Source organism: Lampris incognitus, chromosome 10 (genome assembly GCF_029633865.1).
Source record: "Lampris incognitus isolate fLamInc1 chromosome 10, fLamInc1.hap2, whole genome shotgun sequence".
In the NCBI taxonomy this organism is placed as follows: domain Eukaryota; kingdom Metazoa; phylum Chordata; class Actinopteri; order Lampriformes; family Lampridae; genus Lampris; species Lampris incognitus.
In genome coordinates, this window is record NC_079220.1 from 18,154,049 (window position 1) to 18,166,518 (window position 12,470).

The 12,470-nt window shown below is 41.1% G+C and overlaps 1 protein-coding gene across 2 annotated transcripts in view; it reads left to right on the plus strand.

Moving 5' to 3' along the window:
* The window catches only part of ap2a1 (adaptor related protein complex 2 subunit alpha 1), a 69,455-nt gene that overhangs the window by 45,398 nt on the left and 11,587 nt on the right, over positions 1 to 12,470 (plus strand). Inside the window, exons 11-18 of one of the 2 annotated variants that reach the window (XM_056288543.1) lie at positions 432 to 663; positions 1,992 to 2,180; positions 3,533 to 3,687; positions 5,143 to 5,214; positions 5,539 to 5,621; positions 6,194 to 6,283; positions 6,842 to 6,965; positions 12,282 to 12,398. In XM_056288543.1, coding sequence (XP_056144518.1) covers positions 432 to 663; positions 1,992 to 2,180; positions 3,533 to 3,687; positions 5,143 to 5,214; positions 5,539 to 5,621; positions 6,194 to 6,283; positions 6,842 to 6,965; positions 12,282 to 12,398 — 1,062 coding nt within the window. Of the gene's footprint in view, positions 1 to 431; positions 664 to 1,991; positions 2,181 to 3,532; positions 3,688 to 5,142; positions 5,215 to 5,538; positions 5,622 to 6,193; positions 6,284 to 6,830; positions 6,966 to 12,281; positions 12,399 to 12,470 lie in introns of both variants that reach the window. The other variant, XM_056288545.1, reaches the window with a different exon arrangement.

A 12,470-nucleotide genomic window follows, 5' to 3' on the forward strand; every position in this document is an offset into this window, starting at 1 on the left:
CTCATGCGCTACATCTCTCTGGGTAAACGCCTCACTGTCAGGTGAAAAGAAGCAGCTGGCGACTCTACATGTATCGGAGGAGGCATATGGTAGTCTGCAGCCCTCCCCGGATTGGCAGAGGGGGTGGATCAGCGACTGGGACGGCTCAGAAGAGTGGGGTAATTGGATGGATATAATTGGGGAGAAAAAAAGGGGGGAAATCCGGAAAAAAAAACATGGGTTAATACATTGGCCTATTGTTTGAGCTGGTCTTCAGTTTAAATGTTCACGCTGGAGTAAAGCACAGGGAATATAACTTCATATTCTGTGTACTAGTAAGGCCTGCCTGGATCTCTCCTTTCATACTTTCATTTGTCTCCATTTTCACAACTCTTGATTTTCCATTCCCTCAATCCCTTTACCTCATTTTCCCCGTCTCATTTCTCTTACAGCCCCTTGGTTCAGTTCAACTTGCTCCATTCCAAGTTCCACTTGTGCTCAGTGCCCACCCGCGCCTTACTGCTCTCTGCCTACATAAAGTTCATCAACCTGTTTCCTGAGACTAAGGCCACCATCCAGGAGGTGTTGCGCTCTGACAGCCAGATACGTAACTCAGACGTGGAGTTGCAGCAGCGAGCTGTCGAGTATCTCAAGCTCTCCTCAATTGCAAGCACTGATGTCTTGGTTAGTTCCATATTACTGTCAGAATTGAATTATTAGCTCAACTTGTAGCAGCTTTGTGAACATGCTTTGATCTGTTGTGATTTGCTGGAGGTAGTGACCACAAGGCTTGTCACAGTGGTACCATTTTCACACCAGAATAGCTGCCCACTAATACCATTGATAACCAAGAGGTTATCAGTGTTATTGGAGGGAATATCCTGACAGTATGTTGGTTAGTAACCCCCAATTTCCAGTAAGAGTTCAGTCTCATTTGCCAATATCTGGGCTCACCTTTGAGGTAGCTCCACCCAACTCAGTGCAAGCTCAGCTGGAGTGATGAAAGCTGAGTCAGACAGTCTCAACTGATCTTATATGTATTTAGTAGGGTAGAGTTGGACAGAATAGCAAACTGTCTAAACAGCAAATGCATGCAAAGAAACAGACACTTGTATATACATTTACTCACTCTCTTACTACCCTTCCATTTCCTTCCCTTTTCCTCCCACTCTCCCTAGATGCTGTCTCGCAATATCTCTTACACACACACACACTCACACAAAGGAAAGAACGATGAGTTCAGAAGGAGTTACATGAATTATAGTCATTTCTGTAACTTCATTGTGGTCCTTTTTAGAGTTTACAGAAACAAATTTGTGAAATGGCTGGGAGATATTGTGTAATGCAAGGGTAAAAATGTGAGGATCAGCTGATACCAGCTGATAGGACGGAGCTAACACTGAGGAGTGTGGAGCTGTCAGACACTATTGCACCATTGTTGATCAGTAATGAACATATTGGGCTTGTCATTTCACACATTTGTTTACTGTAATCTAGATACCATTTACTGAAACTGGTGCGATGATACACATGTTTTTATTTTGTAATAGCAATATATAACTGTCATGGTGTTAAGATCTCCAGTGTTGCTCCAATACCATATGCCAAGAATAAAAGTGCCTCGAGTGACGAGCCTAATTATTACACTTGTGTATCATGCCATCATATCAAATCCATTGCACCCCTGAACACACCAGCGGTGTTTTGGGGCAAGTTAGATGGCAGTGTCTGACATAAACGGGTACTAGTGATCATTGTGCCAGCTAAAATGCTGGTACAGTATTACTGTTTGTTTGGTTCTTTAACTCTATGTCAAGTTAATTTGTATAGCCCTAAATTACAGTCTGCGGCCTTTTACATTCACATTACATGCTTCAAATATGGGCTTACAGATAAAAACAATTTACAGTGTTACTTATCCTTAGAACCTCAATTCAGATGAGGAAAAACTCTTTTCAGGAAAAGTCTTTTCAGGAAAAAAACAACTTTGATTTCTCCTTGTTCAATCCCAGGCTACAGTTCTGGAAGAGATGCCCCCCTTCCCAGAGAGGGAGTCCTCCATCCTGGCCAAGCTGAAGAAGAAGAAGGGACCCGGTGCTGTGTCAGTGTCAGAGCTGGAGGAGGGAAAGCGAGAAGGAGGGGAGCTCAATGGAGGAGCCGATAGGGGGACAGAGACATCAGCCATGGCTGCCTCAAATGCTGTAAGTTGAGGGGCAGCAGTGTTTCTGATTAAGCCTTCCTTTTCTTAGTGAATGAATCGATAGATAATTGGTTAAGGGTTTTGTTGAGATAGTTTGCTGTAATCATTTGGTGGGTTGTAATCTGTAGCATTTCCTAAAAAAAAATGCAAGGACATTGCTAGTATCAGATAATACCTATAAATATCTACAGACTGGTGACAAATTAAAGGAAAAATCAGAATATATGAGTGGATAAACATAACGAATGCAGGTGCTTCAATACACGTTTGAGAGTTCAGTGATGCAAAAACCATAGGCACTGGTCTACAGAGATGTGGAAAAAAGTGATATGGTCAGATGAGTCATCCTTCATGATATTCTCGACCAGTGGGTGAGTGCATTTGTGGCGTACACAGAGAGAATGGTACAGGCCTAAATACTTGACCCCTACAGTAAGGGGGTCCAGGGGCTCTGTTATGCAGTGGGGGGCATTTTCCTGGCACGGTTTGGGTCTACTTGTCCCCTTAGGTCTACATTAGGGGTTGCTGCAAACCAATACAAAGTTAGTTTGAGTGATCACCTTTATGCTATGATGAAACCTTTCTCTTCTGATGGGAATGGTCCCCTCTAGGATGACAAGGCCCCATCCACAGCGCACGAGGGGTCACTGAATGGTTTGATGAGTATGAAAATAATGTAAATCATATGCTATGGCCTTCGCAGTCACCAGATCTCAACACAATTGAACACCAATGGGAGATTTTGGACTGACGTGTTGGACAGTGCTCTCCACCACCATCATCAAAACATCAAATGAGAGAATATCTTTTGGAAGAATAGTGTGAATAATAGAGTTCAGAGACTTGTAGAATCTATGACGAGGAGCTGTCCTGCTCCTCTGTTCCAGAAGAGCTGTTCTGGAGGCTCGTGTTGACCCAACACCTTACTAAGACACTTTATGTTGGTTTTTCCTTTAATTTGTCACCCATCTGTATGTCCTACAGCAGATATGTATTCGGGATTGCACACATTTGCAGATGGACATGTTCGTTGTGCAAGACACCACAGTGTGCTTGCAATGGAAAAGGGTCTGTTGGTCTTAATATCATCATTGTGTAGAATGATGACCTTGGGCATTTTGCTGAAGTACATTTAACTTAAACTTTCATTTAATTATTCATTCATTTATTCTTTGATGCTGAGAAAGAAGCTGGGCATATTTACAGCAAAAGTGGTAAATGTAGAAGTCAATAAGTGTTTTAATAGTAATGTAAATGACTAATTGGGTATTACTGATTTGTGATGTAATTGGCTCTGAATCTGGTTGTATTTTTGAGAGCACCCTCTCACTGTTAAGTTCTTTTATTTTCCAGTCCACCCCCTCCCCTTCAGCTGATCTGCTTGGGCTTCGCTCTGCTGCCCCAGTTGGCACCGCCGCTCCCAGTGCTGGCAGCTTATTGGTGGATGTGTTTTCAGAGGCGGGACCAACCGCCCCTTCAGCCGGTGTGAATGATGACGGCTTCCTAAGGTGAAAGTTCATCCTTTGATGAGAGATTCTTTATTTGCAGATTTTAGGCTCTACCTAAAGCCTCAAATAAATATCAGTGAAATGGCAGGTCAGCCACCCTGATGATTGGACAATACAGCCTCATAATGAACAATAATAATGCTGAACTGCCAGAGTAAAGAAGCAAAACCTCTGTTTTGGGATTAAACGAGTTTACTGATACAGGATTGAGGCTTCAAGAGCTCTCAGTAGATTGCTGCTGAATGGATAGACCTCAGTGTTTCCCCAACCATTATCTTGGGGTTGGCCACTCCACTAAGGTAATCTACCACCCTGCCAAGGATAATAGGGGGGAAAATGTCAAAGTCATTTGCTGTAGCAGCTGACTGACAGCACCTGTAGTTTTAGGAAGCCTACCACCCGGCTTGGGGAAGAAAAAAAAAATAGGGGAAACACTGGTCCTGCATGGGTGGGATAAGCACCCTTATTATGTGTTACACTTAATGTATAAATAGGTTCATGTTCTGTCTAAAACTACCATGTAGAGATGTGCTTTTGTTGTGGTGGATTGCAATGGCTGTCTGTGAGATGTGCTTGGTCCTCTGTTTCTGTCTTCTGACACTGTATCTGCAGTCTTTTGGTGTTCTCTGCGTGTTTGTGTAATCTTGTCTCTTTTATCTTACTGTGTATGACTGTCTTTCTCTCTTGCCTTTTTTTCCTCCTTTCTGTCTCTCTTCTTCCCTCTATTTGTATGTCTATGAATGTGGTTGTGTGCGCATCTGTGTACATGTGTGAGTGCCTTTGTTTGTGTGGCTGTGTGCTTATGTTTCTGTTTGTTCGGCCTGATTGTGTGTTTGTGTGTGCGTGTTCACCTGCCTGCCTGTCTGTCTCTTGTCCTCTGTTGTGATTGGACATTGGCAGAGATCTGGAACAGCCAACCGAGACCTCTGACTCCCTATTGGTCGAGGGTCCTGGTGACTCGGAGTAAGGGGCCAGTAGTAAACTGCAACTTCACTCAGAAAACTGCTCCGAAAAATATACCTGGCATAGTCTCAGTACACGTTGTATTACTTAGCCTTTTCAATACTCTATTTGTCATATCACTGGTAATATATCTTGCGTGGGCAGTTGGTTGATGGTATCTGTTTACTTCAAACATAGCTAAATGTTCCACGCGTTTTTTAGCCAGCAAATACCTTTCATTGTTCTGTAGCTGGATGCTCTCATTTTTGTACATACTGGACTTTGCTTTTACTAACCACCTCTGCATTTTTTCCATTCCTCTTCTTATTCTGTCTCATGCCTCACTGCTTTTGCTTCTTTCTTTATCTCTCTCCCTCACGTTTTCTGTATCCTCCATGTTTTGGATGGCTTGCTCTTATATACCTACCCCCAACCACATTACACGTTTTCCTTTCACCTCTTTTATTATTTGGCTACCTCTCCCTTTCGTCCCACTGTCCTCTGGTCTCTCAGCTCTGCTCCCCCTTCTGCGGCTTCTGAGGATCCTGCCCCTCCTCTGCCTGAGGCAGAAGAGCTTCTGAACAAGTAAGGGCTATTTCTCTCTGTGTGTGTCTCCTACCCCTCCCTCCACTCCCCGCCATGCAAGCTTTGTTGGGTGTCTATGGCATTATGAACAAAGGTATCTAACTGCAGAAGCACATTGTGCACACCAGTTAATTCAAACAAATCTTAAATCCCCTGTACCCTCAAGACAACCCATAGATTATTTGCACTGCAATTTTGATCAGGTTCATTGATATCCCAAATCATTTGATTTCTCAGAAAAGTCACCCAAGTGTCAACTGCTAACTCTTGGTCTCGCTCTTCATCTCTCCCTCCCTCTGTTTTTTTCTGCCGCTGTTTCTTTAGATTTGTGTGCAAGAACAACGGGGTGCTGTTTGAGAACCAGCTGTTGCAGATTGGTATCAAGTCAGAGTACCGCCAGAATCTCGGTGAGTTATATCAGCACAAGTTGGAACACAATTGGAATGCATTACCATAAATCAGATATATTGTTCAAAGAATTGTCCATTATGATCCTTCAGTTTCAAATATATTCACAGATACATTGAGCTTATTGAGCAGAGAAGAAAACTGGGGGTAGCTTTTGTTGTACCTTGTTGCAAAAGCAGTCTTTTTGACCCCTTTTGTGAAACAAATCCTGTGCTCATAACTACATTAGGTGAGCTAGAGAGCCTGAAAATAACTAACCTTGGTGACTATCTTCAATATGAGAATGGAGTTTCCCCCGTTTGTGACATAGAGTAAGTTCTTGTGTCAAGAGACCAGTAAAAAATGTGAACCCTCAAAAATGAAACTCAAAATATTCAAGTATTAAAGACAGTAAACTTAACCATTTAAACAGTAAACTGAACTGCACTAATAATGACAAGACTAGTTGGTTTATGGAAATCCTTGTTTTCAGGTGGCCCAGCAGGAAGTGACAGCTGTGTGTTGATTATAATCTAACCCTTAGTGTGTGTGTATGTGTGTGTGTGCGTGCGTGCGCGCATGTTTCTTTCAGGGAGAATGTACTTGTTCTACGGTAATAAGACGTCTGTGCAGTTTGCCAGCTTCAGCACCACAGTCAGCTGCCCTGGGGAGCTGCAGTCTCATATCCTTTACAGTGTGTGGATTTAGGATAATCTGATATAAAGACTTGGTTTTATTTGTCACAAAACATGTTAACACCCTGCTGTTTTGATGCAGTCTTTATAAATCATTGCAACCGACCCTGAATAAAATCGACGAGTAAAAATATTAATCCACAAGCCAACCTGGTACAATTACATTGTACTGTATTGTGATGAAATTTTCATATTGTCATATCGTGAGACAATTTTCTTTATATTTAATTCATAATAAGAATCTATAAATTACAAATTTCTCACAATATGAGGTCTGAAATATTCGAGGGAGTAATTTGAAAAGTAGTTTTGGTTCAATATTATACTTTGTATCACCGAACTGTTCTATGATATTAACATCAGCTGGATATGGTATATATGTATATATAAAAAAATGGTATTTTTGCATATGTAAACAGATAACATGCTACACACTGATATTGTGTAAAATTCCCTATTGTGATCTCGATAAAATTTTCCGTATTACCCAGCGCTATAGGCAGCTTTCAGTTATATTGTGGTGCTCCTTGACAGCCTGGGGCCACAGCTCAATGTACAGACCAAGCCGGTGGAGCCCCTGGTGGAGGGTGGAGCGCAAGTTCAGCAGGTGCTCAACATTGAGTGTTTGAGTGACTTCTCAGACGCCCCACTGCTCAACATCAAGTTTAGGTAAGCACACCTGACCAACCTCCTGTTTCAGCACCAGTCACCATTGCTTCTGGAAGCACAAGTAGACAAAGAAAGATTGATTTTAGTTACACATGCTAGAAAACCTGAAGATTTATCGGGGCTGCATGATATGGGAAAAAAACTTGCATTGCGATATTTTTTTTTTCAGCGATATATGAAGAGATATACCAGATGGCTTGAATAGCTCTATTTGGAAAGATGTAATCATTCTAGAAAGATTGGGGTGATTTTGTAGGAGAGTTGTTGGGAAATTGTGAAAAGTAAGCGATGCCTTTTTTCGCCATTCATACGAGAAGAGGAGATGGAGCCAGGCAAATGCAGAACGACGGCCGAGAATAGTGATGCACGGATTGGCTTTGACGTCATCTGATTACCATTATTTCTCAGTGGGATATATTTAAGCGTGATGATATGGTAACATGTAACACCATGTTTAAATAATAATGAATCAAACTTATATAGCGCTTTTCTAACACGTAAAGTCACTTTACAATAAACGGGGTGAAACAAGACAACAGATAAACAACACAGACATACAGGGGTGGATGGGAAGAGGGGGGCTACGAGAGGGAGAAGCGGCAGTCACACACGACGGCAGCAGTACTCTGCGACTTAGACAGATACATGAATTCATAGAGAGAAAAAAAAAACAACAGCACTGTGGACGTTGATTTTCTGTAGGGGTTTACTCCCATAGCCTATTCCTCCCCTGAGGTATCCACTAGGCAGTGGCACTATTTAACCCATAGCTGGGGGCTGGTTCGTGGGCATCAAGGAATATCCACACACCGGTGGACCTGTGTACCGCACGTCTAGGGGCCAGACCTCCTCCGAGTCCCTTTTTGAGGAGTTTGAGGTATTTTTGTGGCTATCATGTACATACAGCACTTCGCAGCTGTTGCATATGACATACCCAGCACTTGACTCGTCATGGTTAAGTATTTCATGAAATCGCTCCCACACAGAACTTTTCTGCCCTTCCTTTTTTTTTTTTTTTTATTCTTTTTTTTTAAATTTTCTCTCATATCTTTTTACCTCCATTGCTGCTTAAGGCAAATGGATCAGAGTCAGAATACTTTATTCATCTCCGAGGGGAAATTGGGTTCCCTTACAGACACTCACGCTCTAATAACGCAATTGCTCTAATGCCACAATTGGTGCAATGAGAGTTTGGTCCGCTAATTCGTGCCTGACGAAAAATGAAGCTTAAAATATGCTCACATTTTAGAGAATGTCATTAATACTTTCCTCAATGATGTATTATTTCGTCCACCCGCTATTAATCAGAATGTTAATTTTTATGACTTGACCCTGCCCTCGGATATAGCTGCGATCTGCACATCACTAGCTAAGAAGTAGACGAACACATCGATGTCATTTGTCCAAACGGAGGGAGAAATTACAGCGTTAAGTCAGTGTGAATATGTTATATTGGACAGACTTCTCATGTATAGATTAATCAGGGAAAATGAGAACCATGCGAGTTTTCCTTTTGTGTTACGTAGGGGTGTTGCAGTATACCGGTTTTGACGATAACGGTGATATTTAAAAAATGAAATGTCGATATCATGTTAATCATACACACGATGATATCGTGTAAATAATCCAGCACCTCTTAAGTAATTTCCATTTCTTTACATTCTCGCTTTGTTCCTTCCCCCCTTGACCCCGGGGGTGATGTGCGTGTGGTGATCGCCCAAATTATGTTGTTATAAATAATAAGACGTATGTTTCCAGTTATCAGTCTGTTGTCACTCACCTCCACACACCCATCAGTCCTGTCAACCAATGATATGGGTCTGATTTACCCACTTTTGGAAAGACCGGCCCCTTTATGATGAGTTGCACAAATCAGTATGGCAACTGACGCCGGCGAGTAAAAAGAGCAGGGAGAAGTTAGACCTCCACTCCATCAGTCTACCCAGGCATCTGCACCGTGTTAAGTCCGCGTTTGTTATATTCGCATGTGTGGCCCTGTGAAAATTATCTCATTGTGTCAAGGACCCGACAGCTAAACATCTCCGGAGACTCAACAACAGTTTAATAACTCACCATTAGCAACCGAGTGTCGGCAAAAGTCGGATGACCATTTGTCTTTTTTTTCCCCCTCTTGACTAAAGCTTTGGGGGTTTGTGGATTTTTGTTTGTGAGTTAACTGAACTGAACTGGGGCTGGGAATACTTACTTGTTTTTGTTTTGAGTTTTGTTAATTGGGTAAGCGGGAAATCCCGAAGGGGAGTATTTTTGTTGAGAGAAATAAACTGAATTGAACTGGTAGTGATAACCGGGAAATCACATATTTCTGCAAAGAAATATACTGAAAATAAAATATAAGCTGAAATGAATTATATGAAAATAAAGAAATGATATGAAAAAATATAAACCACGCTGAATTATATGGAGGCAGCACGGTGGCGCAGTGGTTAGTGTGGTTGCCCCATAGCAAGAAGGTCCTGGCTTTGAGCCCCGGGGTAGTCCAACTTTGGTGGGTCATCCTGGGTCGTCCTCTGTGTGGAGTTTGCATGTTCTCCCCGTGTCTGCATGGGTTTCCTCTGGGCTCCAGTTTCCTCCCACACTCCAAAGACATGTAGGACAGGTGAATTGGCCATACTAGAAATTGTCCTGTGTGTGTGTGTGTGTGTGTGTGTGTGTGTGTGTGTGTGTGTGTGTGAGCCCAGTGATGGCCTGGCGGCCTGTCCAGGGTGTCTCCCCGCCTGCTGCCCAATGACTGCTGAAATAGGCTCCAGCATCCCCGCGACCCTGAGAGCAGGATAAGCGGTTCAGATAATGGATGGATGGATGAATTATATGGCACTTTTTTCTTTCCCTTTTGCTCTAATGTAACCTTTGAAAACTGACCAATGGTGGGGTTGAGTTTATTTAAACTGAGTGTTTTATTTCCCTGCCTTGCAATTAATTACGAATTAGTTTGTGTTGTAAAAAAATAACCAGGGGTCATGTGTATTCTGAATGCATGTGTCCTTTGTGGGGTTTGACACTGACTCAGACTGGTTTAAACTTGGTCAAACTGCTACGCTAGCTAGCTACTACCGCAGTGTGTTTCTACCACTGCCGTGCAAAATTGTCATGGAAAATAGAAAGAGGAACAAATGATGTAAGGACATGGTCAATGGACATTAAATCACAGTATATCAGAGTGGTGAGTTGTCAGCCTGTGGTCTCACACACAGACTCTCTATCCCCCACTCCCCACAAGGGATTTTGTTTCAGATGACACGGTATTGATGGTAGATGTTAAGTCTTGTGGCTCTTTTGTTTATCAGTTCATCTTGTTGTCTCTTCACTATCCATTAAGTGTAATTGTTCTTTTTGTATGCTTTTGTACAATTATGGTTACAGACTCTCTCTCCGCCTCGCTACACTCTTATTTTGAGTGTAATTCATTTGCTAAAAAATACACAAAACGCACAATAAACAAAGTTAAAGATGAATTTCACTGATAATTTTAATTTTTTCAAATTTTCTTGCTATCGTGATATTATCATTGTGAATTCTTTTTGCCACGATAATTGTGTAGTGAAAATCTAATATCGTGACAACCCTAGTATCAAGCAGCAAAAAGTTGTAGTATGAGGTGTTTGAGTTAATTTGCCTTACTTTACATCGATGTGACTATTGCGCATGTGCATATCGCAGTGATGATAATGAAAAAAATATATCATGCAGCCCTAAAAATTATAGATTAGTTTTCCAGTTATGGAACACACCTGGAAAATGACAAAATTGATCAAATGTCCTGAAAATGATAATGAAGTCATGGAAAATTGTAAAGTTGGATTATAAAACAGTATTTTTACCTGCTGAGATTACATATTTTCAGTGTAATTTTTAGCTGAGATCACATATTTTAGCCATATTTTTAGCTGTTGGCATTGCACATCAGTGCATAAAGTTTGGCCGGCATATTCAGTGACCAGCTAAATGTTACTCAGTCTGTTTAGAGACTGTTGGTCTTTTGGTATGTGACGTTGCACCCACATGAACATATCCCAAGTTCAACATCTTTGCTTCTGACTCAGCGAGAAGTGGAACATTACGAATGGATGCATTTCAGTAAAACTCAGTCATCAAATGATAATTGTTTGAGGAATATTTTGTGTCTGTGTGTGTGTCAGTCTCTCGATCTATAGGGGTTGTAGTCAGGCTTCCACTTATAGTTGATGCCTAATTATATCACCTGTGAAAAACGGCTGTCATGTTCATATATCCAAGCTAAATTTCCGGAAAAATAATTTACTGAAAGGAATGGGAACTCTGGACTAAGGGATTTGGAAAAGCGAAATTTGGAAAAACAAAAAAAGGGATTTGGGAAAGCGGAACTAATGGGCAATTTGCTGGCTCTGTCTTTTTGAATTTTTATGACAGGTGAAATTGTGACATTGAAATAGACATCAAGCATTAATTTATTTTAATGCACAAACGAAAGTAATTCTCCAAGCAGTAACTTAGACTGTGTCTTTGTTACAATAGGTTTTTTGTACAACTGAGCTAACTTAGACTTTTGAGAGGAATTAATAAACACACATTGATCAGCTAAAGCTTTGCTTAAACAAAATCAACGTTATAAAGGTAAATGTTAAATCTGAGGAAAATCCTGGTATGGAGAGTGATCTTACTGGAATAATTGTGTGAAGATCTTTTTTTAAATTGCTGGTCTATCAGGTGGCTGAGTTTTCAGCCTGAGTTTGATGTTGCTCCCCCCAAAATGTCATGCCCATTGTTAGTTTTAGAGCTCCCATGTATTAAAATAGAAAATGCAGAAACTGAACAGTTTGCGTGTTAATTTGGATTAATATACCAAAAAGGAAAACTGAGATTGGGTGTGGCAGTTTTCGCTGTTGGGGTGAACATGTGAAGTTGCAAACTGCTACATTTTACCTGTGAAACCAGGGGATTAGACCCTCTGCTAGACCCTCACAAATCTTTTTTTTTATTTTATGGTTTACCAGTCCCATTCCTCAGTTACTTGCCAATCATGTGTCCAATTATGTTTAAATTATACATTTAATGAAAAGTCAAGATAGGTGTACAGGGTTGTACAGTGCAACAGTTTTGCTCCTATTTACTATTAAAGATTATGTGAAAAGATAAATATTAATCCTTTCACACTCGTACAATCCATCGCATTATAATTAAAATTTGTAAAATCAGCAAAAAAAACAAACAAATGCTACACACACAGTTTGTACCCTTATGGGCCTCTTGTTTACACATTCACCACTAGATGTCAGTAGTATAGTTGTATGCCCATTATACTTGGTTTGATCTTTGTAGATATGGAGGAGCTTTGCAGAATCTCACCCTCAAGCTGCCGGTCACCATAAACAAATTCTTCCAACCCACTGAGATGACCTCTCACGATTTCTTCCAGCGCTGGAAACAGCTCAGCCAGTAAGTTTGCATGGATGCCTTGCTTGCTGTTTTTTTATTTCACACGTTTAGTTTTTACCTATTCAAGTTTTC